At 38.6% G+C, this 25,921-nt stretch overlaps 2 protein-coding genes and 1 pseudogene across 3 annotated transcripts in view; 2 read left to right on the top strand and 1 right to left on the bottom strand.

Annotated features, from left to right (window-relative positions):
- The first annotated feature begins 930 nt into the window (after nucleotides 1-930).
- Nucleotides 931-25,921, top strand: part of LOC131306372 (probable disease resistance protein At4g27220) — an 86,974-nt gene continuing 61,983 nt past the window's right edge. For both annotated transcript variants that reach the window (XM_058332575.1, XM_058332574.1), the window contains exon 1: nucleotides 931-1,127. The gene's annotated coding sequence lies outside the window, so the exon portion shown is untranslated. The remainder of the gene's footprint in view (nucleotides 1,128-25,921) is intronic.
- On the top strand, nucleotides 4,611-9,048 carry LOC131306380 (probable disease resistance protein At4g27220; annotated as a pseudogene).
- On the bottom strand, nucleotides 10,987-25,104 carry LOC131306367 (uncharacterized). Its single transcript, XM_058332566.1, has 12 exons — nucleotides 24,534-25,104; nucleotides 24,277-24,302; nucleotides 24,068-24,098; nucleotides 23,849-23,936; nucleotides 23,397-23,545; nucleotides 23,127-23,171; nucleotides 22,799-22,889; nucleotides 16,650-18,438; nucleotides 15,852-16,061; nucleotides 15,329-15,694; nucleotides 11,574-11,985; nucleotides 10,987-11,400 (listed from the first exon to the last, which is right to left on the bottom strand). The coding sequence occupies exons 1-12, from the start codon at nucleotides 25,013-25,015 to the stop codon at nucleotides 11,310-11,312; spliced, it is 3,780 nt and encodes a 1,259-aa protein (XP_058188549.1). The 5' UTR covers nucleotides 25,016-25,104; the 3' UTR covers nucleotides 10,987-11,309.

Raw genomic sequence — 25,921 nt, 5'->3', positions numbered from 1 at the left:
AATAGAGGGCTGCGAATAGCAGCGCCCATATTTTTGGGCGCCGCTATTCGCAGCCATCTATTTTCTCCCATAACCCGTTAAAAATTTCTAATTATACTCGACAGTTAGTTACCGAAATTGAGATATATTTTCAGCATCCAATTACCGAAATATAATATTTTTTTCAACAGATATTTACCGAAAATGTATGTTCGGCAGTTGTTTACCGAAAGTTGAACATATTTTCGACATTTAGTTACCGAAATATAATCTTGTTTTCAACAGCAATTTACCGAAATGTTATTTATGATTTTCAACAACCATTTACCGAAATGTAGTGGACTATGGGAGAAAATAAAGGATTGCGAATAGCGGCGCCCATATTTTTTTGCGCGAACATCCCTGCGAAGAGTTTACCACCACCAACAAATTGTTATATCAACACACATGATCGGTTTCATTAGATAGATATCTAGTTTTCGTAAAGAAATGGGAAAGTGTTAAGCGGCACGCGAAAGAGACAAATTCAAAGGTTATTAACTACCATTCCAAATATTTACGCTCGTGACGGGAATTGATTCCTCACCTTCTATGAGGGAGAGGTGAGGAAGTCTCGTTAAACCATAAATCAATAAACTTTATTAGGTTCCGTTTTAGATACCTTCTTAAAAAATAAATAGTTTATTTCACATTTTTAAATTCAAAAATAATGTAAATAAAAAATTAAATTTATCGTTTAAAAGATCTCAATAAGATTTATTAAATAAGATCTATATTGTAGAAAAATTATTTACATAAATATATAATTTTTAAGTTTAAAATTATTTTTTAAAAAATAAATACTTGTTCCCAATTCTGGATCTGTGCCTCGGAACTGGAACTTGAAGCCTCTGCTCTAAAACCCCGTCCGTGATTACTCGGGCAAGATCCAATGTCAATATTATCAGTCTACGTAGACTTTACCGTTCTGAGGTGTGTTCCATTTCGGACCACTCATTCTCTCTCCAAAGTCTTTGTCGGTCTTTCTTCAACTTTATCATTTACTTTGCTACCTCCAGACTGGAGCGATAATCTTCCATTTCTGGATTTTTCAGCTTTAATAATGTGCTCTTGATGGTTTCTATACATCTCCGTCTATGATTCTCCAGGTAAAAATTCTCTCTCTCTCTCTCTCTCTCTCTCTCTCTCTCTCTCTCTCTCTCTCTCTCTCTCTCTCGTGTGTACGTATGCGTTGTTTGAACAGTTATATATAGGATTGAGTACTGTAAATGTATACCAATATGTTGCTGGGATCATTTAGAATTGGAACTTAGATTGGGATGGGGGTGAAATGGTAAGGGTGGATTGGGGTATGATTTGTCAATTGTTCAGGGTAGTTCCGTACACAGGAATTTCACAAACAGGGAGTCAAATTTAAAAGAATTTAGAGTTTGGACTGCGGTGGTAAAAGAATTTAAAAAAAAAAAAAAAATCCAATCATGCAGGGCCGAATACTCAAGTGTAATACCAAAAAGTTACATTGAAATAAAATTATCAAGATCTTGAAGGGGCCGAATATGCAAGTGTAATACCAAAAGATTACGTTAAAAAAGTGGGATTGTGCTGAATTTGGAGTGTCCGTTTTGGGACAAGGGGTCCATGTACTATGCTAGTGCACTACGGGTTGTATAGCGCCTTGGTTCGCTTCACTGAGATATTATCATTATGATATGAACCGTTCATTTGTAGAGCTTGTTGAACACTATAGTTGTACTAATAATCAAATTAATCGGACTTTAGTAACCGCATAATCAAGATAGATTTGTCGTACAATTCCTATTTTACCATTCATTTTTGTATAATGAATGTTGGCCGACCAACGAGCTAATGATGTCTGATCAGTTTAATTTATTTCATGAATAATCTACTCAACAGACTCTATAAACTGAATGGTTGACATCACGATGATAAGATCTCGGGGAGCATCTCGAGGCGCACTATATTTTGTAGTGCCTTTGTGGCTCCGTCCTCCCCCCTTGCATCCCCCTGTGTTTCCGGGGGAATTAGATTATGGATGACAATGGGAAATCCAGCGAGTAGCACTGTGGCTGCTGCGGAAAATTAGAGATGAAGGAGGATATGGAGAGAGGGGAAAATCTAGGCATAGGGACCTGACTTCACCTCATTCTTTGGCAGTCACTCCCAAAAAAGAAAATATTACTCATCACAATTAGAAGGTAGCACAAGATTTCTCATTACTCATTTACTGAAAAGGTAACTTAGATATCATGAGTATACTACGGGCAATACATGGGTAGCAATAGATTTATGATTAATCATTTACTGGAAAAAGGGGATTTCTATTTAAATCATCTCCAATATACTAGTAGATCATGAGTATGCATGCACATATGTACATACGAGAATCAAAGTTTGCAAATCAGCCCACAAACGTGTATGCTGATGGCAGTTTAGAATCTTGCAACTGATAGATTTTTTCGTACTTTCTGCAGAAACTTTATGTCCATATCAAAATCAATTGGCAATGAGTGGAGAGATCCCAAATGTTATTAAGTGATAACCCATTCCACTCTCAAGAAATATGAGACTCTATTTCCTTAACATCCCCCATCATGTGCAGCCGCTTTTGAGGTTTGTCTCGTGTGACCACTTTTGGGGTCCTATCATCGCGAAGCCTTTTTGCTTGTTTGTCATCGAGGGGTGTGTATTGTAATTTTTATTAAAATGTGGGGTGGAACGGGCCCCGCTCTGATACCATGTAGAAATTTTTTGTCCATATCAAAACCAATTGGCAATGAGTGAAGAGGTCTCAAATGTTATTAAGTGATCACCCATTCCACTCCCAAGCAATGTGAGACTCTATTTCCGTAACAATAGGTGATCACTTAATAATATTTAGGACCTCTCCACATAGTATCAAAGCGGGGCCTGTGGCACCCTACATTTTATAAAATTCACAATCCACACCCCGCGATGACAGACCAGCGAAAAAGGCTGCACGATGATCGGACCCAAAAAGTGGCCACACGTGACAGACCTCAAACGCGGCTGCACGTGAGGGGGGATGTTAATGAAATGAATCCCACATTGCTTGGGAGTGGAATGAGTGATCACTTAATAACATATGGGACCTCTCTACTCATTGTCAATTGGTTTTGAGATGGATATAAGTTTCTACACTTTCCATGATGATATTTGCATAAGCTATAACGATTAATGCAGGACGGGTGCAGCAAACGCTCTCATTCTTTAAGTCCAATGTCTAGATTTACAGGGTTTTGAGGTAGTAAAGGCTTTGTGATTGGGCGTCATGGTTTCGATGATCCAATGAAAAGCCATAGAAGTATTATTGTATTGCTTTCGGGTGGCTCGTGTTGCTTTTGGGTGGCCCTAGCTCTGTTGTTTTAGTGGATTGAAGGGATCGAAGCAAGTAGCAACTTGAAAATCTTGTGCTTCATCTCGTTGTACTATGCCCTCATGTTCACACACTGATGAATGAATCAACATCTTTTTTATATTATAGTTAAAAGTGGGAGAAGAATGTAACTAATAGAATTACATCAAACAGGGCATAAACCCATAATCACACTAAGTCCAACCGATAGCTCAGCAAGAGAACAAACAACTGAGCAAATAACCCTCATTCAAGTGTAAAACGATAGACAAACCATTGCTAAATAATTAGAAATAATTTATTTCACGAGACACCTTTAGTGCACACGTTTTGTTAAACTTTCAATACAAAATCAATACAGGTTAATAAGATAGAGTTGGGAGTAATTTTTAAAAAGTAAGAATTAGGTCGGCTGCCCTCTTTGATGCCATTTGTCTTTGATTGAGGGCATGATTTCGCTGCAAAACAGGCATAGGGGGCCACTGTTTTAATGGTATTTTGAGAGCAGCCACTTTGTGCATATTGTCAAAAGTTATGTCTATCTCCAATCTTCCCCCGCCCATACCCCCAATGATTGGGGACTACATGTCTTCTGTTGTTGTTGTTGTTGAAGAATTGTCCTATTCAAATTTCTAGCCTCCCCCTTTATTGCATCTTTCAATTGTGATAACAAACGCATTGCGTTGTCTGTAAACTGTAACAGAATATTTGACAAGAGTGGGCCAAACATGGGCGAATCGGTGAGGCTTGCACCAAACTACTTTTAAATTCTATATAGCTGTCGGTTATGGAAAAAAAAGAAGGGGGGGAATTTGCCGACATAAGCGTCTTGAGATTGGCTATGTGCTTCCTAAGATAGAAAATTACTTGAGGTCATGAATAAGTTCTTGGAGGATCATCAAGAAAGGACAAGAAGTTGTTGTTTCTGGGATGACACATTTCCCCTATTATGTTTGCTCCTTTGTGATTGTTTTTTTTTTCTTTGCCCTTTTGAAGATGATATTTTTTTTTAGGCCCAGCTGGTAGCTTGGTGCTTTTTGGTCATTGTTTCTGTTTACCGGTTGCTTGTCTTTTGGTTGTTTCTTTTCTGCGGGATGCCCTTTCAAACCTGTAATTGGATTTTGGTTTTCCATGAATTAATTTACCAAATAAAAAGAGATGTTTTACTTGAGCATGAGGTAAAGATAGTAATTTGTACAATACTACAATTAGTCCATTCTTGCTAATGCTTTGTCTAAATTCAATTCTTCTAGGTCTTCTTCCGCCACAGGTTCTTAGTATCTTGATGGCTACAATAGGAGCAGTTACCGGTGTAGTGGGGGCAACAGCAGGAGTAGTGCAGGCTGTTTCCCAAGCTACACAGGTATTTTGGCAACCTCTCAGAGTAACACTTTCGGACAATGTGGAGGAAATTCGTGATGCTTTAAATGAAGCAGTACAAGTTTTAGGTTCTGTTAGGAAGGATTTTGAGACTGAAGTCGAGAAAAATAAGGCGAAGGTGCCATCTAGAACTTATGTGGAATGGAGGCGCAGGGTGATGGAGATTGATGGTCAAGTGAAAGATATAATCGCCGAATATAACAAAGAAAGCAAAGAAGATGTATCTTTTTGGTTTTCTTCTCCATGTCCGGATTTCATGGAAGAAATGAAAAAGATGCACGAGAAAGTAACCTATCTTTGGCAAGAGAGCAATGAAATCAGAGATAAAATGTTGGTCGACCGCGCACCAGAACCTGTCATAAAGAGGGAGGGACCAGAAATCAGGAAATTTGAAACACTTCGAAAGCCACTAGAGAAGATATTGGGTTGGCTGAAAAGATACAAAGTTAAGGGTATTGGTATCTATGGGACAGTGGGGATTGGGAAAACTACCGTCATGCTCAACTTGAATAACCATGATCAAGTTGCCACAATGTTTGACATAGTCATCTGGCTCACGGTATCAAAAGAGGGGAGCAAGGAAAATCTAAAAAGAGAACATCTACTACGCGCTATTGCACAAAGGCTGAAACTGACAATGGCAGGAACAAGCAATGCCGACGAAGTTGCCCAAAGAATACGTACGGAGTTGAAGGGAAAGAAATATTTGCTCCTTTTGGATGATGTCAAAGAATGTCTCAGTTTAAATGAAATTGGGATTCCTGTTAGCAACAATGGCAGCAAAATAGTATTGACAACTAGGCTACGTCATGTTTGTAATAACGAAATGGTGGACAAGGCGATTAAGGTGGCATATTTGTCTCCAGATGAGTCATGGAAGATGTTTCAAGATGTTTTAGGAAGCAAAAAGCTCATTGAAGATTTAAGAATCGGACCACTTGCATGGCAAGTGTGCAGAGAGTGTAGTGGACTTCCGCTCTTGATTGAAAAAGTAGCAAATACTTTCAAATTGAAAAACACTGAAAGCCTTTGGAGTGATGGATTGAATAGTTGGAGGATGTGGCCTAGTCAAGAATGCAAAGGCATTAGGGAAATGTATGAATTGTTGAGATTTTGTTATAATGAATTGGGTGATGATCGGTATAAGAAATGTTTTCTTTATGGTGCATTATATCCTGAAGACAGCGACATCCATGTAGATTCTTTGTTGGAGTGTTGGGCGGCAGAAGATCTTCTTGGTGATGGCAATGATGTAAGAGTGCGTGTCATGATTGGGGATATAATATTGACTGGCCTAAAGAATGTGTCATTGCTTGAGGAAGGTAAGAGTGATTATCATGTTACGATGCACAAATTCATTCGACAAGTGGCCTTATACATATCGGAAGATAATCCTGAATCAAAACATCTAGTGGAAACCAACAAAGAATTAAGAGAACCCCCCGATGAGGAATCTTGGAGTAACAAGAATAGGATCTCCTTGGGTGACAATGAGTTGGACCGATTACCAGATTCCCCCAACTGTAGCACGCTTTCTACCCTATTCCTACAAAACAATTTAGGTCTGGAAATAATCCCTCCAGCATTCTTTGTGCATATGATAAATCTCCGAGTTTTGGATTTATCTCATACTGGAATCACGTCACCTAAACAATTGCCAACAATTGGTGGAGCTCCCTTCTAACATTGTGGAACTCGTGCATCTTGAATCACTTGATATTCATGGGAGTGGAATCACTAATATACCACCTCACATTGAGACTTTGATCTTCTTAAAGCGCTTGTGGGTATCCTTTGGAAATGGAAATGGCACTCAAGATGTGAGTTTCAACTATGACATGATTTCAAAACTTTCTAGATTGGAAGAATTGGTCATTGATGTGAAATCACCCCAGCAGTGGACTAATGAGGTGGTAGAGAAAGCAATAAAAGAAGTGGCTACGTTGCGAAAATTCAAGAGACTGAAGGTTTGCATTTCCAATAGGATTGTAGATGTCATAGAGGTTGCTCCAATGACGGTCCGTATCCTCGTTCCAGAAGCCACAATTCTTATGAGTTATATCAGGAGGAGTTTGTGGGGAGTTGTTAAAAGAATTGGTCCATTCCGTTTTTTCGTTGGTTGCCAAAAGTCAGAATATCTCCAGAATCCCAACTTTGTTAGATACAAAAAGTATGTCAAGTATTGCAATGGTGCTGGCAGCAATACTCCAATTCTTGAGGTCCTTGCAGAAGCCGAGGGATTTGAGTTAGTTAACCACAAGGACATCAAGCAGCTATCAGATTTTGGAACCGCAAACATGAACAAGATCCAAGGTTGTCTAATTGAAAGTTGTGACGCGATTGAGACCATCATGGACATGGTCGGTAGTGAGTTGCTACCAAATTTAGAGCAATTGTTCATGAAGAATCTACCGATGTTGAAAAGTATTTGGAAGGAGGGACCGGTTCAACCTGGAAGCCTAACCAAATTAACTACTCTAGTTGTGTCTGGCTGTCAAATTCTGGTTAAGTTTTTTCCTCTCGGTGCGATTCAACAGCTTCGTGAAATACGGTATTTGAAAATTGAGAAGTGCGATGAAGTTGAAGACATAATTCCAGAAGCCGATGCTGTTGGAAATCTACCAGTACTGCCAAAACTCAAGGAACTGATTCTCATTGACATGGCAAAATTAAGTAGCATTTGTGCCATTGAGTCGTTGGAGTGGCCATCCTTGGAGAAGCTCGAGATCTTTGGGTGTCCAAGTTTGTGTAGTTTGCCTTTCAACAAAGGTAACTCGACATATTTGGAACGTATCGAAGCAGAGCAGGAGTGGTGGGGAGCATTGCAGTGGCAGAATCAAGAGGACAAAGAAGGCCTTCAGAACTTATGCATCTTCGGGTAATGTTTCATCCTTGAATTGTCCATGTTTTGTTGTGGATTATGAAGCAGTTTTAAAGAGAAATTTCGGAAAACTTGTTTGGTTCCTGGATTTCAAAACTTGATTTTATGGAATTTTATTGGAAAAGAATTCGTGTTTTAAAACGCAAAATTCTGGAGAGATGTTTTCCAAATTCTTGAAATCTTACATAAATGATGGTAGGGTTCTTGTTTCCTATCTTTGGTTTTTCAAATATGTTAACTGTAATAAAAACATGTTTCATGCATAGTTTAACAGTTTTATGCACACATATGACAAATTCAAATTACTAGAAATGCTACCCAGGCAAATGTCAAGCTAAAATGTCAACACAAATCTGTCAAATCCCCTAGTCCTATCTAAGTCTCGAGTGTCCAACATTGGTCGTTTATACATTAAGAAGAGTCTTTGTAACAAAGCCCATTGCCCCAGGCCACCACCTCCGGCAAACCCTCTGGCACCTTCCCCCACCTATGGCCACCACTTCCCACTACGTCCTCTGGTGACTCCTTTCCCTTTTCCGACCCTCTTGTGTTTGTCCAACTTCCAACAACTCTGACCCTTTCGACGGCTTCCCCACCTAACTCACTGAATCTGATGATGTTCCCTATGGCTACCAACCTTCTGCCATTCCTCAAGTGACTCCCTTTTCTCCGGCAACCCCCTCGCCTGATTTCAAAACAAGCTTGTAAACAAAGGAGTGCGCACACACACGTGTTTGTATATATGATTATCAGCGAGAAATAAATGAAAACTCGTTCTATTGCAAAATGAATATCAGAATGATATTTGAACCCAAAGCAGCCCAGTAAGTAATACTAACTATATCTTAACCCAGGTTTAACCTTAACTGAAATCTTTACCAAACAGTAATTTTCTCAAGAAAAAAACTTCTTGAAAATGAAATAGCTGACACCATAGGTGTCTTCATGATTTGTGTAATTTCTAACCCTCCAATATCCGTAGATCACGCAACATTGTAGCTGTTTGAGGAAAAGGCAGTCCTGCAAGCTTTTGAGAATTAGCAAGCACTGGATCATTCTGCCCTCGCTCTTTTGGCGAAATAGTTGCAAGATACCAGTGCATGGAGTTTCCTACTTGTTTGGATGTGGCCATAGGTGGTTTTGAGTTTCCCGGTGGCATTCCATTATTCTTGTTTGTGCTCATGATTCCTTGTATGCTGCAGCTGGATTACGGTCTCACTGTTTGGTGGTTGTACTATATTGGAATAAATACCATCAGTTGGCCATGTATACTAATTTAATTGCCTACCGCGTAGACGTGGTTTTTTTGTGGGTTCCGTGTTATGTTTTCTACCCGGTTTCTTTGTGGGTTCCGTGTTATGTTCAAAACTGGCCATATATATGACTGATTATTTGTTTATGAAGCTTTTCATCTTCTCTTGTCTTCTAATTTCTAACGGCTTGAGATTAGTAATGATCTTTTCATCACTCGCATGATCTCTCCTTTATGAGCCCTAAAATCAGCATAACAAGGGGATATGCATCAGCTGGCAAACAAGCTCACCTCCTGACCCATATCTCAAGATATCTCCCAACGCTACTGTCTGGGTCTCACCCCGGACCCGCACAAATAATTCGAACCCTATAATAACATAATGAGTTAGAACCTTCTTCAGAAAAGAAAGAAAATCATTATAAATGTCTTATATTTAGAGTAGTTCACCCAGTTTCGTACTCATTTTATATGTATAGAAATGATGCACAGGGTACAGGCTTAACTCTTGCCCCAGTATGATAGGCATAAAGAGATTGTCCTTGGGCTCCAAGCCCTTGATTCTTGAAGCAGTGTCCCTATTGGTTTCATGAATATACTTTATTTGTGCAAATATCTTTGGATGAAGAATTGAATTCCTGTAGTCGTTATCCCAGAAAAGCGCTCTCCACTCAAAAAAAAAACAAAAACTTTTCACTACAAACTAAGCTGTTTTCCACGACACTTACCTGCCACACTTCGCACCTGATTCACGGGATAGCCTATGAAGTATGTTCGGCGAAGACACATTGCCCGGTTAGGAATTAGCACCGTTTTCCTTTAGGAATGAAGGCTTTTCCCGTACAAAGATAGCATTGGAAAATTTGATCGCCGTCCAGCAGGGGCCATTGAATTTGATAGAAGGCCGCTGGAATACCATCTTGGCCCGGACATCTCCATTTTCGTCCTCCCGCTTCGAAAGGAGCACTATGCACTTCTGATTCAGCAAATGGTTTGCTTATAAATAGCATTCACGTTAGAACCCAATCACGCCCTAAATCTTATGGCCTAATTCACATGTTTCACTTAGAATGAATTCACTAATCAAGTATATCTCTTCTTTTATTGTAATAAAAACATACAATAATGTTTGCTATTAACTTTTTTTTAACGGAAATGCTTTCATTATGTATATTAGGTTTGTAACGGTAAATTTATGATAGTAAATAATAATAATTTATTTTATTAAAAAGTTCCTACACAACCCCTTGGCGCGTGACCATAGGAGCTCTCTACTCGCGAGACTGTCACCACAGCACCACCTAGGTACACGTTGGTAAGAGTACAAAATCCCCAACTTGCACGACTGGAACTCGAGTTGTTCCGTTCCATTTTTTCTTTTTTTATCCTTTCCAAGGTGATTCCATTCCATTGTTAAAAGGATGCCCAATTGAAAGAATCTGGCTTACCAAAAAAAATTGAAAGAATCTGATAAAGAACAGCCTCAGCCCCTCTCCACTGGCTGCCTGCCTCGATCTCTACAAACTCCTTTGACCCCAACCCAAAGTATATATACCCAAATCCCATCCATTTACTTACTTAACACTATCTCCTCCTCCACCACTTCTTCTTCTTCTTCTTCAACTGCTACAACTGCGTATCCCCCTCTTTGTTTTCTCAAGGTTAGCCCTTTTCTATGATTCCATTTTTCTTTTTCAAGGTTAGTCCTTGTCGGAACCAGGAACCCTGTAGTATTGCACCTTTTATTTTTATTTTTTTCGCTAAGCTGATACAAGAGGAAGAGAAAAGGAACTATAGTATTGCACCTACCGGTCCCCAGATCCGGCCCTTGTCTATGTTTGAATAATTCCTTCTGTTTGTCCAACCCATGGTGGAAATTACTCCAATGTTTGATTGTTAATTCTAATGTTTCGTTCAAGTCATAATCAAAAAATGAAATTATGAAAACCTTTTGATTGGTTATATATATATATATTTCTACGAGATGACGGAAATTCCTTCTACCGCATTCCTAATCATAGTATGTAGATTGTGAAGAAGACTATTTGAATTTAACTCTTCTTTGTTTTTTAACCCAAAGTTGAGGTGGTGTGACTATGTAACTCGTATGAGATTTAAATGTCATAAAATGCATCAATAATTTTTTATTATGATAGAATCAAATTCGTACTAGACATGAGAAGGAATTAATGAAGTTTCCACAGGGAACTTGTTTAAGCTAGTGTAACACTTTTCCTTATTGTTTATGGCTAGAGATTTCTTTCATCAAAAACCCCATGCCACTGTCTAATGCACTCTCCGTGACACAAAAGGAAGATCAGTTCACAAAACTCGCACTATTTTCTTTAATGACCGGATGTCCAGTCCCGCAATATTTGTAGCGTAAGCGATGTCTAGTGATATTTGAAAAGTTTTGAGCTTGATCAGAAAGAGTATTTGCTAGCAGAGTCCCGAGGCGCATTGCATTTGAAACACTCCATCCGGCTGGCAAAGTTGTGCTCATTGCACCCTGACCTGTTTATTTCAAAACAAAAATACAGTTATTAAATCGATAAGTACACTACAATACTCATGCACGTCTATATGGATTTCATTTTCCTAATTTATCCTTCACAGAAAAAACTAAATTAAATAAATGATCAAGAGACAAAAATATATGCATATATTTCGCGCAAAACTTTAATTACCTCGTGCAAATCCAATCGCCGGATCTCCATCCAGAGCGGCTACTGCCACCCCAACCCCCTCCGCCTCCTCCACCGAAACCAAAACCTCTAGTACGAGACATGTCACTGTCAAAGCTGTCAAAGGACGAGGAGTCCTTGAACGCACCGCACTTGAAGCAGCTTGAGCGGCTAGCAAAGTTGTGGGCTCCACAGTTCCCCACGGCGCAGTACCAGTCGCTAGGCCTCACGTCTGGACCGGTACTAAAGCCGAACAGTGAACTGCTACCACCACCACCCCTCCCACCAAAACTTCTGTAGTTACCACCCCTCTCTCCGGGTCTTGGCTCCCCGCATCTTTGGCACGAGTCTCTCCTGGAGAAGTTGAGGTGCTGGCATGACCTACAGTTCCAATCTCCCGGCCTGCTCATGTTTCCTGCAGAGAGAGAGAGAGAGAGAGAGAGAGAGAGAGAGATCACATGTTATTTTAAGTACTTAGCTGAAAGGAAACTAACATGTTAGAGGAAAATTGAGTCAGAGACTCAGAGATTTTTCTTTTTTGTCTTTAGATAAGGTAGAGAGAGAATATTGAGCTCATAGTTCTCTTGTAGTCAACTTAGTGAGTGAACAAGAAACTAGTGTACCACATAAGTGAAACTATCACTTCAAAAAGGAAAAAAACTCGACAGCATGTGGCATCCAAAATGTAAGCTGTTAAACCTCCGGCATGTGGCATCTGCCGATTATAAACGGTATAACAAACCACATGTTATTCCATTTTATGGATTCTTTTTAAAAATGACATAAAATTTTTAATTATTATTATATTAGGTCATAACACTTTTTCATAAATGGCATAACAAACCACTCAAAGACATAGCACTTTTTAAAAATGACATAGCAAGTATTATGCCATTGTTATGTGATCATTATTACAAAAATGGCATAACATAATCACTCGAAGGCATAACAAAAAATCTTTGTGAGGCACAACCGGTGTCCCCTCTTGGGTAGGAGACACCATAGCATTTGCCTTCCTGGATAGTTTGTGTTGCTGATATTCAATCCCTTTCCATTGTCAAGAATGCCCTGTCTGAGATTCATTCCTATCCTGGGTTGCAAACAAATCTCCAGAAAAGTGCCACGTATCTTGCAGGGGTCGGAGCCTCCCCTCAAGGAAGTTTATCCACTAATAATCCTGAGAGATTAGATTACTTGAACCTCTTCCATCCTAATCTCCAAGATAAGATGTATGGCTGATAAATGAACCAAACAACTCGTGCTCAGCTCGAGATTGGCTCGACTTTTGACTTGTTCAAACTCGTTTAAAAAATATATGCTAAGTTCAATCATGTTTTTTTGTTTGTTAATGATAATGAAATCAAGCTAAGCTTGAGCATACAGCTGTTTGGCTTGATAGGCTCGTAAACAAAGAGATCATTCCATAAATGTTACAAATATAGAAGTAGATTAATAAATATCCCAAAAGATGAGACATGTGTCGGACTTTCATATAAATGTTTTTACCATTTTTACAGTTCATATATGAGATGAAAATTTTAAGGGTTTGAGGGTTTTTAATTTAATGAATGTAGCTAGTAACTGAATTTTATGTTTATAAGTTTTTCGGCCTAGATTAATGACGGTATTTCTTTTTTATGGCTGAAATAAGTTCTTCTTTATGGCTTTAAATTAGACCATTTCATTTTTTAATTTGTTGAAGATTAAGCTCGAAACTTCACGAGCTTAAGCTTATGCTTGAAAGCTCGAAATTGACTTGCATATTCCACGAGCCAAGCCAAGCCAAACTTATCACAAACACAAAACTTCAAGCTCGAGCCAAGCTTGAACACATGTAGTAAGGAGTCAAGCCAAGCCTGAGCAATACTGTGCTTGGCTTGTTTGGCTCAATTAGTACCTCTAATACGATGGGACTCTATAATAATGGGTTACCGGGTCATGCCACAGATGGGTGACCACTAATAATCCTAAGAGATTAGATTTTTGAATGAGAGTAAGAGGGTAATTCCACATACCAACTCACCTAGGCAATTGCTGACTAGGAAGAGGCATAATGGACCCTTTAAACATACACACATAATACCCAAACTCCCGATGTGAGAGCCAGCCCAGCTGACACAGGCTCAAGAGCCTCGCCATGCACTAAAGAGTGACGCCATGATAGAGGGCCTAAGGGGCCTGCACTAGAGGTCAAGCACCCAAACCGCAATGTGTGGACAAGACTTGGTTGTTTTGAATGAGGGCAAAAAAGTAATTTCACATACTAACTCACCTAGGCAATTGCTAATTAGGGAGAGATATAATGAACCCTTACATACACACACAATAACCAAACTCCTTATGTGAGAACCCCTAAGAGATAGATTACTTGAACCTATTCCATCCTTATCTCCAAGGGACTCTATAATAATGGGCCGAATAGCTATGTAGCATGGATATGGATACAAATAGGGACACGGACATAGAACACAAAACTTCTAAAAAGTGGGAACACGGAAACGACGGAGGACACATCAATATTATATATATATATACACACACACACATATTATCCAGTGAGGAATCTCTTACGGTTCTACCATGAGGACCTCCCATTTTCTGAGCAAATTTTGATGATCTGAGCCGCTCAAAGTGTGCAGAACGTGATTTTAAGAGTGCTCGCGTGAAATCAGCAAAAAAAAATAATCGGGAAGGGCTTGATTTGAGCAATTTTTTATTGAACCGTTCAATGAAAACTGCTCCGATCAAGCCCTTCCCAGTCATTTTTTTGCTGATTTCCCCTAGGTACCTTTAAAATCACGTTCTAATCACTTTGAGCGACTCAGATTATCAAAATTTGATCGGAAAAGCGAGGTCCGCACTGTAAACCGTGCAGGATCCCTCATTGGATAAGGACTATGTATATACACACACATACTCCACGGTTCAAGTCCACACCCTTTACCGTCCGCACCTCTCCTTTCCCGATCGAATTTCAATAATCCGAGCAACTCAATGTGTTCAGAACATAATTTTAAGAGTACCCACAAGAAATCAGCAAAAAAAAAGAGACCTGGAAGAGCTTGATTTGAACAGTTCTTTATTGAACCGTTCAATAGAAAACAGTTCGGATGAAGCCCTTTCCAGTCATTTTTTTTGCTGATTTCTCGCGTGTACCACTAAAATCACGTTCTAATCACACTGAGCGGCTCGAATTATCAAAATTCAATCGGGAACAATGAGGTGCAGACCGTAACAAGGTCCGGGATCCTTGACTGGATCCGGACTGATATACGACGACAATAGGTATACCAGGGCATACATATATATACGCATATATACAATCTCACACACATGCACAAAGAGAGACTGCTTCAACAATTGGTGGTGTCGATCTAGGATTCATGCTTTGCTACGTGAATCGACTGATCGACATGTGTTGTCGATGTTTTAGGGGTAAACATGTTATTACTCAAATGTTTCGGTTTTACTAAAACATCAACAACACATGTTGATCGGTCGATTCAAGTAAAACAGAAACATTTGAGTAATAGCATGTTTACCCCCAAAAAATTAAGAAATATTGCACATGTACACCATGCCGTGTCCCCTGCATGTCCCGCCTTGTCACCCTCTAAAAATTAATTTAATTTAAGGAACATGCCATGTGGTGTGTCGCATACGTATTTAGGCGTGTCCCCGTGTTCAATAAGTGGACACAGAGACCTTTAAAAAGTATCGGTGCTTCACAGCTGAATAGAATACTGAATAAAAGTTACCAAGTCGGTTGTAGCTTCCAACTTTGTCCTGACCATATCCAACCAGATTTGAAGGAGTTTTCTCCGACTCTTCCAACCTGATCTCCTTCAAGGGTCCCTCTTCAGATGAGTGTGAGACTTCATCTGTCACTCTTGTCAAGGATTCCTCGTCTTCTGGAGCTAATTTTTGCCCTGGTGTGACTACCTCTTCAATTTTGCTCAATCGGACCAATTCCTCCGTGGAGAATACACTTCCTTCTTGGGCAGTGCCACTTATTGTGGCATCAAAATAATGGTGCACTTGCAATTGCAAACGTTCCGAATCTTCCTCTGCCCTTGACTTTGAATCTGGCGCTGATAAACTCTGTTTATCAGGTGTTCGGAAGCCTGAAAACATAGAATCGTATAATCATAGTGTGAGAGGCCTGGTTTGTGACTTCATCCAGTCTATTCACAATATGTAGCGTACACAGATCACATTTCTCACTTCAAGGAGTTGAACATATTATAGGGTCAAGAATTTATGTTTCATCAAGTCTCTTACCAGAAAGGTTAGCAGATTTTTCTAACGTCGCAGACCCAGGCAAAGAGCTGGATCCTTTTCGGGCAGTGCCAACGGCACTCTCACTGTCGGATATGCCTATTGTGGAATCAGAATAATGGTGCACTTGCAATTGCGAACGTTCCGAATCTTCCTCTCCCCTTGATTTCAGATCTGGCACAAATATTTTCTGTTTATCAGGTGTCGGGAAGCCTGAAAACATTAAAAAAAAAAAAAAAAAAAGTTTTAGGCAATCTGCAGATATAACCTTGAACGTTGATGATTTCATCAAAAGTGACTAGAATTGAACAATAAAAGTTTTGGAGCCGCAAGATACATGCAGCTTTGGAACTTTTCATATAACGAATAAGGTGGACCGTAAAAAGTGTAGCTTAAAAGGGTTATCAGAATATGTCAATTGGTTTCAAACTGATGTGTTTTAATACACAAAATTCAAATAATTCTATAATTCATCTTTTCTATGCCTAGGAGCGACTAATAACTTCAGGTTTTGCCGCATCATCGTATCTGTATCGTGTCATATTCGTATTTGTGCTTCATAGTCCACCGAAATCCAAACACATCCCCGCAGCGACTAATAACTTCAGGTTTTGCCGCATCATCGTATCTGTATCGTGTCATATTCGTATTTGTGCTTCATAGTCCACCGAAATCCAAACACATCCCCGCAAGCATGTGAAGGTACCCATCGGTGGCTGCTAACATCTTAGGCCAACGACCATTATTGAAAGGTGGTACTGGAAAAAACTCAATGAATACTGAACACTGAATAAAAATTACCTAGTCGGTTGTAGCTTCCAACTTTGCCCTGACCATAAGTGGCAATCTCGTCTTTTGTTAATTGAGCCATCAGATCCCCACCCCTTCTCAACGGGATAAAAAGATCAGCCAAATAATCTTCTTGTTTCGTCCTCAGACCCGATTCATACCACTTTAATGCATCCCACCATTCCTTCTCTCCTTTAATTACCTTCATATATGTGCTTGAAACTTCCATGGCAGAAAGCTTTTCAAGCTTTGGGCAATAAAAGATGACCATCCTTTCCAATTTCGGAGCAATGCATAGGCTACTGGAGATGCTGACCAATTCTGGTAGCTCAAGAAGTGAAATCTTCTTCAAGCTAGGGAGAAAAAGGCCCGAGTCTGAGCCGGAACTTTTGACACTCACAAGGCTTTCGATTTTTGGACAATCTTCAACTATAAGCTCTTCCAAATTTGTGAGATTATTGAGCATGTCGATAGTGAAAAGGGTAGTCAAATTGGGGCATGTATGCAAAGCCAAGGAACTCAGATTGGACAGAGACCCTTTCCCAACTGGCCCTCTCCAAATGCTCTCCACATTCTTCATGTAGCGGACAATCAATTTCTCTAGTGATCCAAGTACAATTGCTTCATCAAAATCCTGGAAATCTTTGGATTCACCCCTACCATCTTTTCCCCAATAAAACCGTTCAGAATCAATGATGGTCCGAAACTCATTACATTCCATAACCAAGCAGAACTTCACTTCATTCATGTTTTCATGCCCAAACTCAGATAGGCTCTTAGCGGTCCAATGGCGCTGTAGAAAAAAACCATTGGCACGTTTGAATACCTTGGTAATTTCATTTGGTATGCGACTTCCATTTATATACTTCAAGCCTTTCTTCAGTTTCTCCCAATTATTGAATTCCTCTTCAACATCTTGGGGTAAACGGGAAATGAAGTGCTCTTCGTGACGGCCAACTGTAAACCTGAAGTTTTCTAAACCTGGAAATATCAATGTGAGGCCTTCCAATAGTTCTGCAGTGGGTAAATACAATTTCAAGGTTCTCAACTCTTTTAAGGTACACAGATCATCTATAATAACTTCTACTTCAACATCCCACCACCCTCCATACGGTGCCACATCAATGATCAACTCGATCAAGCGTGACAGATTTGACAAGACCCTCCTTGGAATTACTCTCTGATTTGCATATCCATAGAATGACACTTTCAAGCACGTCAAATTAACTAGTTTGGCAATCTCCTTTGGTAGACACAGAATTTCAGTCCCTTCAAGATCAAGCACCTCTAGATTCACGAGTTCTCCAATTTCAGGTGGTAGTTCCATTAGAAGCTCACAGCCTCTCAAAAACAATTTTCGGAGTGCTACTAATCTGGAAATAGATTGCGGCAAAGAGTTTATCTCAGTATATGATAAATCCAGCACGTGGAGGATGGAAAAGTGGTGAGACATTATTGGAGGAACTTCCATGGGATCACAGTTCAATTCCTCTACTACTCGTGGGTCTGAAGGAGTTTCCTCCAATTCGTCCAACCAGATGAGTTCCTCTTCAGATGAGTCTGAGACTTCATCTGTCTCTCTTGTCGAGGATCCCTCCTCTTCTGGAGATAACTTCTGTCGCTTTGTGACTACCTCTCCAATTTCGTTCAACCGGACCAATTCCTCCACGAACAATACGCCTCCTTCTTGGGCAGTGTCACTGGTAATCTGACGGTCGGACATACTAATTGTGGCATCAGAATATTGGTGCAATTGCACTTGCAAACGTTCCGAATCTTCCTCTCCCCTTGACTTTGGACCCGGCGCAGATAAATTCTGTTCATCAGGTGTTCGGAAGCCTGAAAACATTATTATAAAAAGAAAGTATCCACATTAATGACTTCATCCAGTCTCTATGCACATGGCGAAGAGTACGGAGATCACATATTTCACTGCAAGGAGTACTTGAACATATGATAAGTTGGCAAAATAATCGGAAGTCAAAGACCAAGGCAAAGAGCTGAAGCCATGGGTTTGGATGAGCAAGGGACCTCTCAAGTTTCAACCCAGAAGCCACGGAATCCTTCTTCTCCGTTTCGAACCCGACCCCGAGCTAGAGAGCTCGCTTTGAACCTTTAATTATCTGTCTTACAATCCACTTGTCTTTTTCATCAAGATTATAAAATTAAGGTCCGATTTCCCGACCAGGATACCTGCTGGGGGAGGTGGACCCACAACGCACACAGTAGATTTTAAAAATTAATTAAATAAATAATGGCGATTGCATGATCGGATCATACGTATCTTGAAACTAATGTTATTATCGTGCCCGTTGTTTTTATACGAGTGTTCACATTTTATTTATACAATATTCTGTTATTACTAAGTTGTCGTGCAAGTTACCAGATGAGTTCCTTTTAACGGAAAAACAAGTGTAATATATTTTACAAATTGATGTTTTTTCTGTGTTGTGAACATAGATAATACACATTTTACTATCTAAAAGTAACGACACCACCAGCGGTTCCGGCCCGGGATATTTATAAAAATATCTCATAATTCCCAATCAAATTTTAATGATCCGAATCGCTAAATGTGAGATATATATATATATATATATATATATATATATATATACACAAATTATCAAGTGAGGGATCCCTCACTTTGTTAAAATGCGGGACTTTCATTTCCCGATCAAATTTTGAAAATCCGAACAGTTCAATGTGTGCAGAACGTGATTTTAAGGGTCCCCGCGAGAAATCAGCAAAAAAAATGATCGGGAAGGGCTTCATCCGAGCAGTTTTTTTTGAACCGTTCAATGAAAACTGCTCGGATGAAGCCCTTCCCGGTCATTTTTTTTGCTGATTTCTCGCGGAGACCCTTAAAATCACGTTCTGATCACTTTGAGCGGCTCGGATCATCGAAATTCAATCGGGAAGGAAAGTCCCGCATTTTAAAAAAATAAGGGATCCCTCACCGGAACCTGACTGTATATATATATATATATATATATGATAATTCAATTAACTTACATGAACTTAATGTTAAGAGTTTGTTCTTGGTCCATTTGGAGTTTTGTTCTTGTATTTGTTTTATCTGGGGGCTTCTAAGCCCTCGGTTGTACTGGGCTTTGTCCCTATAAGGTTGGACTTGTCTCATATGACTGTATTTGTCCAACTTTTTGTTGGATTTCTCTCCCCTATTCCCTTAGTAAAATGTTACTTGTGCCTATCAAAAAAAATAAAAAAAATTAATGTTAAGCATTTTGGCTTAAGTTGGTAATTAAGCACATTTGTACAACACAGCGTTCTTATTACCCCCTAGATATCAAAAGATCGATGAATTTCCCACTGTGAAATTAATCGATGCAGCAGCTAGCGCTAGCTTTAAAGTTTTGTGAAACCAAAAAGTTCATACTATACTTGTGTTGATGTAAAAGTTGGACCTGGAGACTCTGCCAAGCAGGGCTGCTTGGCAAGGGTGCTGAGCACATCTCGGCCGTCCAAAGTGTTTTGGACGGTCCAGATGTAAAGGTACCTAACGGATTTAAAAAAAGAAAAAGAAAAAGAAAAAGGAAAAAGATGTTTCGATCTGAGCCATTGATTCCGAGATGAACGACCGGATTGGCCACTCGGCACCCGCTTGGTAGGGGTGCCGCTCGGCAGGGTCCCCGGGTCCGTAAAAGTTTGGTACCAACATTAAAGTAGGATATTTAGGAACGACGACTTCAACTTTGTGAGCATGTCTCGATCACAAAGCACGGACTGGATTGGTTCGATTTTATAGTAAATCAAGAATCAAACGACTAGACTACGGTTCAAACCAATTAATCCAAACCATTAGACTACGGTTCGATTTCGATTTCGAACCGCGGTTTACTTAAAACTGAAATATCATCTTTGTAAACTATTTAAAGTACTCAAAATTGTGGAGATAACTAAGAATTGGTTTTCATTTATAGAAATATAGGAAAATTTAGGAATTAATTGAACCGTGGAACCACTATTCATTGAATGAAGCAATATATATATATATATATATATATATTGAATGAAGCAATATATATATATATATATATATATATATATATATATATATAGACACACCATATATTTTTGGTGTACCAAAATTATACAGGAATAAGTTTTTTTTTTTTTTTTAAATGTCACTGGATTTTAACAAGCAAAATTAGGAAAAGTCCTTAATCAAAATAAAATTGAGCGCGGGCAGAATACAACCCGTAAAATGGAAAATTTAATTATAGGAATAAGTTGTGATATATAGAAGTTTATGCAAAGTAATTTTGACAGTAAATGAATACTGAATAGGACGGTGGATTGAATAGATTATTAATTTAGGAAATTAGTTGACTATATACACTACAAAAAAATGTGCGATAGTGACAAAACAGTTGTTACTGAGTTGTCACTAAAAATGTGTTGCTAAAAATTTATAGTGACAGTTTTTCACTTATAGTGACAATTATCACTGAACTGTCACTGCAAGTGAAAAACTGTCACTATAAATTTTTAGCAACACACTTTTAGTGATAGCTCAGTGACGAGTGTTTCGTCACTATAGCTCTCTTTCTTTCTTTCTTTTTGTAGTGAGATATAACTCTCATGTATACTTGTTGTATCTAAATTAAATGAGATGTATACTTATGTGGTTCAAATCGGTTTGAAACCAAAACCATTAACATAAATCTAAAGACCAAACCCTTTTAACTCGATTTCTATTTTTTTTAAACCAAAACCAAACAACCCTACTAAAAAACTAAATCAAATCATTTACTTTGAATTGATTTGGACTGAATTCGCGGTTTAACAGATTTTTTGCTCACCCCTAAATATGAGTACCATGGATAGATTTCTTCGACGTTCTTCTCACCAAATATGAGGACGTACGTGAACTGCATTAGAACACTTGTCCAGAGAGAAGACAACGATGCTGCCAACGTGCAAACCATCGGGAAGACGGATCTAATGTGCTCCAACTCAAAATTAAAATATTTTTAAACATATTTTGTATAAATTAACATAATTATGAAAGTGTGCTAATATAAATGTAAATATAAATATATACACTTGCCTATATCTTGAAAATACACATATAACATTAGTTTTATACCTGAATTTCATTATATGGTGATACATTTATATTAATTGTTTTATGAGCTGTTTGTCTATTTAAAATTATTCTTTCTTGATTCTCTTTATATTTTAACCACCTGGAAAAAGTATTTTAAAATAAAGTCATTAACAAAACTAACTTGATCATTCGAAAACTTATTGATGTTCATTTAAAACATATTTCAAAATTTTTGTCTGAGATCTTGTGCTCATTTTACCTAATTTAACTTAAAGTATACATTATAAACTTTTGTAGTTAGTAATGAATGTTTTAATTTTGTATAATCTTACTGTAGTTGACTAAAACAAATGAACTTTCACTATTATAATTAACAAGTACCCCTACTAAGCTATATTCGTGAATCCGTCCCTGCAAACCATGGGCCTTTCAAAAAATCAACCCAACCTTGTCCCTTAAATTCACCCTCTGCAAAATCAACAGGCCATACGTATATTTTTTTCATATATAAAAATGCAGTTTTTGGTAACGTGCTGTGCGGAAACAAACCATAGAGAACGAGTTCTTGAGTTTTATTTGCATAAATTTGGATTTATCCATATATTCGTGTCAAAACATATAGATATATATTACACTTTTTTAATGAGAAAAAATTGCCATGTTGAGCATTGGGGGTTCACCCCTATTCTCAAATTGCCCATAACTTTGCATTATTTCATTAGCCTTGAGTGAGTTTGGAGATTGAATGTGGGTTTGGCTCGGAAGCTGCATTGCTTCATTCTCATTGTACCCATCTGTTCTAAATCCCCGATCGCCCCCTCTAACTTCAAAAGGCACTGAATTATGTTGCTGATCTACTGCAAGATTTCGGATTTCCCCCACCAATTCACGACTGTTTTGTTTTGAGGATGAATTACCTAAGCTCAGATCTAAATCATGGTTTGATGCACAGCCCGAACCCTCTGGATTTTTGTTTCTCCGTTAGATAAATTGCGCAAAAAAGCGTCAAAATCTTTTCCAGTATTACTCGATTGATAAGTAAGAGAAATAAGAAAAAGAAAAAAGAAAACCGCCATGATTGATTACCGGTGGCATTTAGCTCATCTTCATAGATGCTGGGATCAAAATTGGTGACAGCCTCCTTGCCATTACACTTTATTGCAGCTTTATCATAAGCCCTACACACCAAAAAAGTACAACACTTCCTTTTCACTCCATACCATAAATCAAGTAATGCAACTGGTAAAATCCAGGAGTCCAAAATGCGAACCTGTAACATTTTTCCTAATTATCAACCGGCTAACAATAAATTCATTCAAAATAAATCTTCTAGAAATTTAATAAAATGAATGCAACACACTAAAATTGTGACATTTTTCTAGGTACATAGTCATTAGTAAGACAAGCAAATGTACCTTGCAGCTTCGATTTCGGTATCAAACAGACCCGAGTAGACATACCTGTTTAGATACAGATGAAATATAAAGACTTTTACTTAAATTAAAAAAAGCAAAGAGTGCAAGAAAAGATGGACATATTGAAGAAGAACAAAAATGGTGAGACGGTGGTATATATGGGGGATGGTGAGGGAAGTGGACTATGATGATGATGATGATGATGATGATGATGAGATTGGGGGATGGTACTAGCTAGTAATGTTGTGTTGTGTTGAGTTGGTGTTTTACTTTTTGCCCAAGAATTGACCCATTCTGGCCTCCCATCTTCCACCTTTGTGCAAGGTTACCCCTCTATATTTGGAGCTCCCTCTTGGATACCACCCAGTACTTTGTCTCCTCAGTACATGCACAAATTCCTCCTTTGTTAAGTTGGTCATCTGTTACACATGAATCTTCCATATCAGAATAATATCATAACAAAAAACCAAGATGAAATATGGAAAAAACACCCAATCTCTATCGGCCATCTAGGTTTTAAATATAGGTCGTCACTAATGGTATTGGCCACTGCCTAGTAGGATTTTGGACTTCCAATACAGTCATTCACTTAGGTACTGACAGTATAATCCGTGATATCAACCGATATATAGGTGTATCACTAATGTCGTTAAATGTTTTGAAACCGTTAATTTGAAAAGAAAAAATAAAAAGAAGAAGAAGAAGAGATGAGAGTCTCTCACCTGTTTCAAGTCTTCCTCGTAGTCTCCAAAATTGAAATTTATGTCGGCGTCCACTCCCCGGAATTTGATGGCTGCCCTATCATATGCACTGAGAATATATACACACATGCACATATCAGTCTCACATTTTCTAAACCAAATCAGGCTTAATTTAAATCCTGAGAAAAATTAAAAATTAAAAAAGAAAGAAAGTTGGGTTGTCGAAATTGGAAAGCTTACCGTGCAGCAGCGTGCGCGGTGTCGTATCCACCTGCAAAGACATCCAAAAACAAACCCATTTCACAAATCTCAGAACCCCGGGAAAAATAATGTGGTTTTTATTATTTATTTATTTACTTAGAAAAAATGGGGTTTTTATTTATGACAGCCACAGATACCTTTTCCCTTAATTATCATGAGAACAAAGGAAGGAGAAGAAGAAAACATACCCAGATAAACTTGTTTTCCGCAGTCCCTGAATCATAAAACATGAAAACTTTAGAAACACAAATTTGAATTAAGGAAAACTTTAGATTCATGCGATAGTTTTTGGATTAATCATTCATACCGATGAGAAGAGTCTAAAAATTTAAAAACTATGTACTCTTTTCAATTTCGGTTCATATTTTTACACTTTTCGAATTAATCTCGTCAAGATCAATGATCCGGAGCAAAAATTTCGGGGAGAATCAGTTGTCGGACAAACCATATATGAGACTCCCAACGGCCGGTACGCCGGTAAAAGGTAACCCCACGATACTGGGAGCTTCTCGACCTCGGCCCGCGGCGGCTCTTCTTCGTCGGAGCTCCGCCACCTCCGCCGCCGCCAACAGTCTCCCCAACCCAGTGGGCCCTCGGGAAATTCGCGGCCTCTCTCTCGTCCGACGTCTTCCCCACCTCGGACTCGTGCGGGGGGAAGAACTGCCGGGTCACGAGCGGGTCGGAGTCCGAAACCGAGAACCCAAATATCTTGTTGCTGTTGCGCTTTCGCCCGACTTCTACTTCTACCTCTTCTTCCTCTGAGCCCTCCTCGTCTAGTACTATAGCTGAGAAGCTCGAGCTCAAGGCGGATCCGACCCGTTTACCCTTGTCTTTGTCGTCAATGTCCACCGGAGAAGAGCAGGCCTCGGATTCGTTGACGTCAGGGTTTCGGATTATCTGGACGGGCGAGTCGTTTAGATTCCACATTTTCTCAGTCTATTCCGATCGACGAAACTCTCTCTCTCTCTCTCTCTCTGTGGGTGACTATTTTCTCTCTCTATATGGAGCTGGGTGTTCGAGAAAATAAATTTTACACGGACCCTCCGTGTACAAGGGAGGGTCCACCCAACCAATTAAAAGAAAACACCTCAACTTTTGCTCACCTTTGCAAGGACAGTCGGAATATTTTTTTCCCGTTTAGGATGTTTAGGATCTTACAGGGCACAAAATTTAATGCATTGTTCTTTTCTCTTTTAAAAAAGAATTTTTCAAAAAATTCATCTTTGATTCCTTTTAGATTTTTCCTATTTTTATTATTTTTCTCTCTATCTCTCTCCATTTATTACCCCTACTATTTTTCAAAAAACTTTTCAAAATACAATCCAAACACAGCATAATTATCAGAGCTGTAGAGACAAAATTTAACTATGACACTTTAGAATAATATGATCAAAATGACAAAATCTTTGCATTGGTTCAAACGAATTAAAAATTGGAGCACTTAACTTTTTAACCATATTTTTTAATATCGAAATAGTCGACAAAAATTAAGTACTCCAATTTTTAATTCATTTGAATCAGTTCGAAGATCTTATTATTCTGATCATATTATTCTGAAAGAACATAATTAAGTTTTATCTATAAGACTTTCATAATTAAGTATATGCTTTTTTGTTTAGGACTTTATAGAGCCGAAACTTGAGTATGAGAGCCCTTAAGGCTAGAATTTATTATAACTCTTTAAAATAATATTATCAAAATAATAAGATTTTCGCATTGGTTCAAAAGGATTGAAAATTGGAGTACTTAATTTTTTTAGATTGTTTATATATTAAAAATATAATTAAAAAGTTAATTGCTCCAATTTTTAATCCATTTGAACCAGTGCAAAGA

The sequence above is a fragment of the Rhododendron vialii genome, chromosome 11a (genome assembly GCF_030253575.1).
Source record: "Rhododendron vialii isolate Sample 1 chromosome 11a, ASM3025357v1".
NCBI lineage: Eukaryota > Viridiplantae > Streptophyta > Magnoliopsida > Ericales > Ericaceae > Rhododendron > Rhododendron vialii.
Note: the sequence above shows the minus strand (reverse complement) of the source record. Positions and strands in the feature narration are given on the sequence as shown.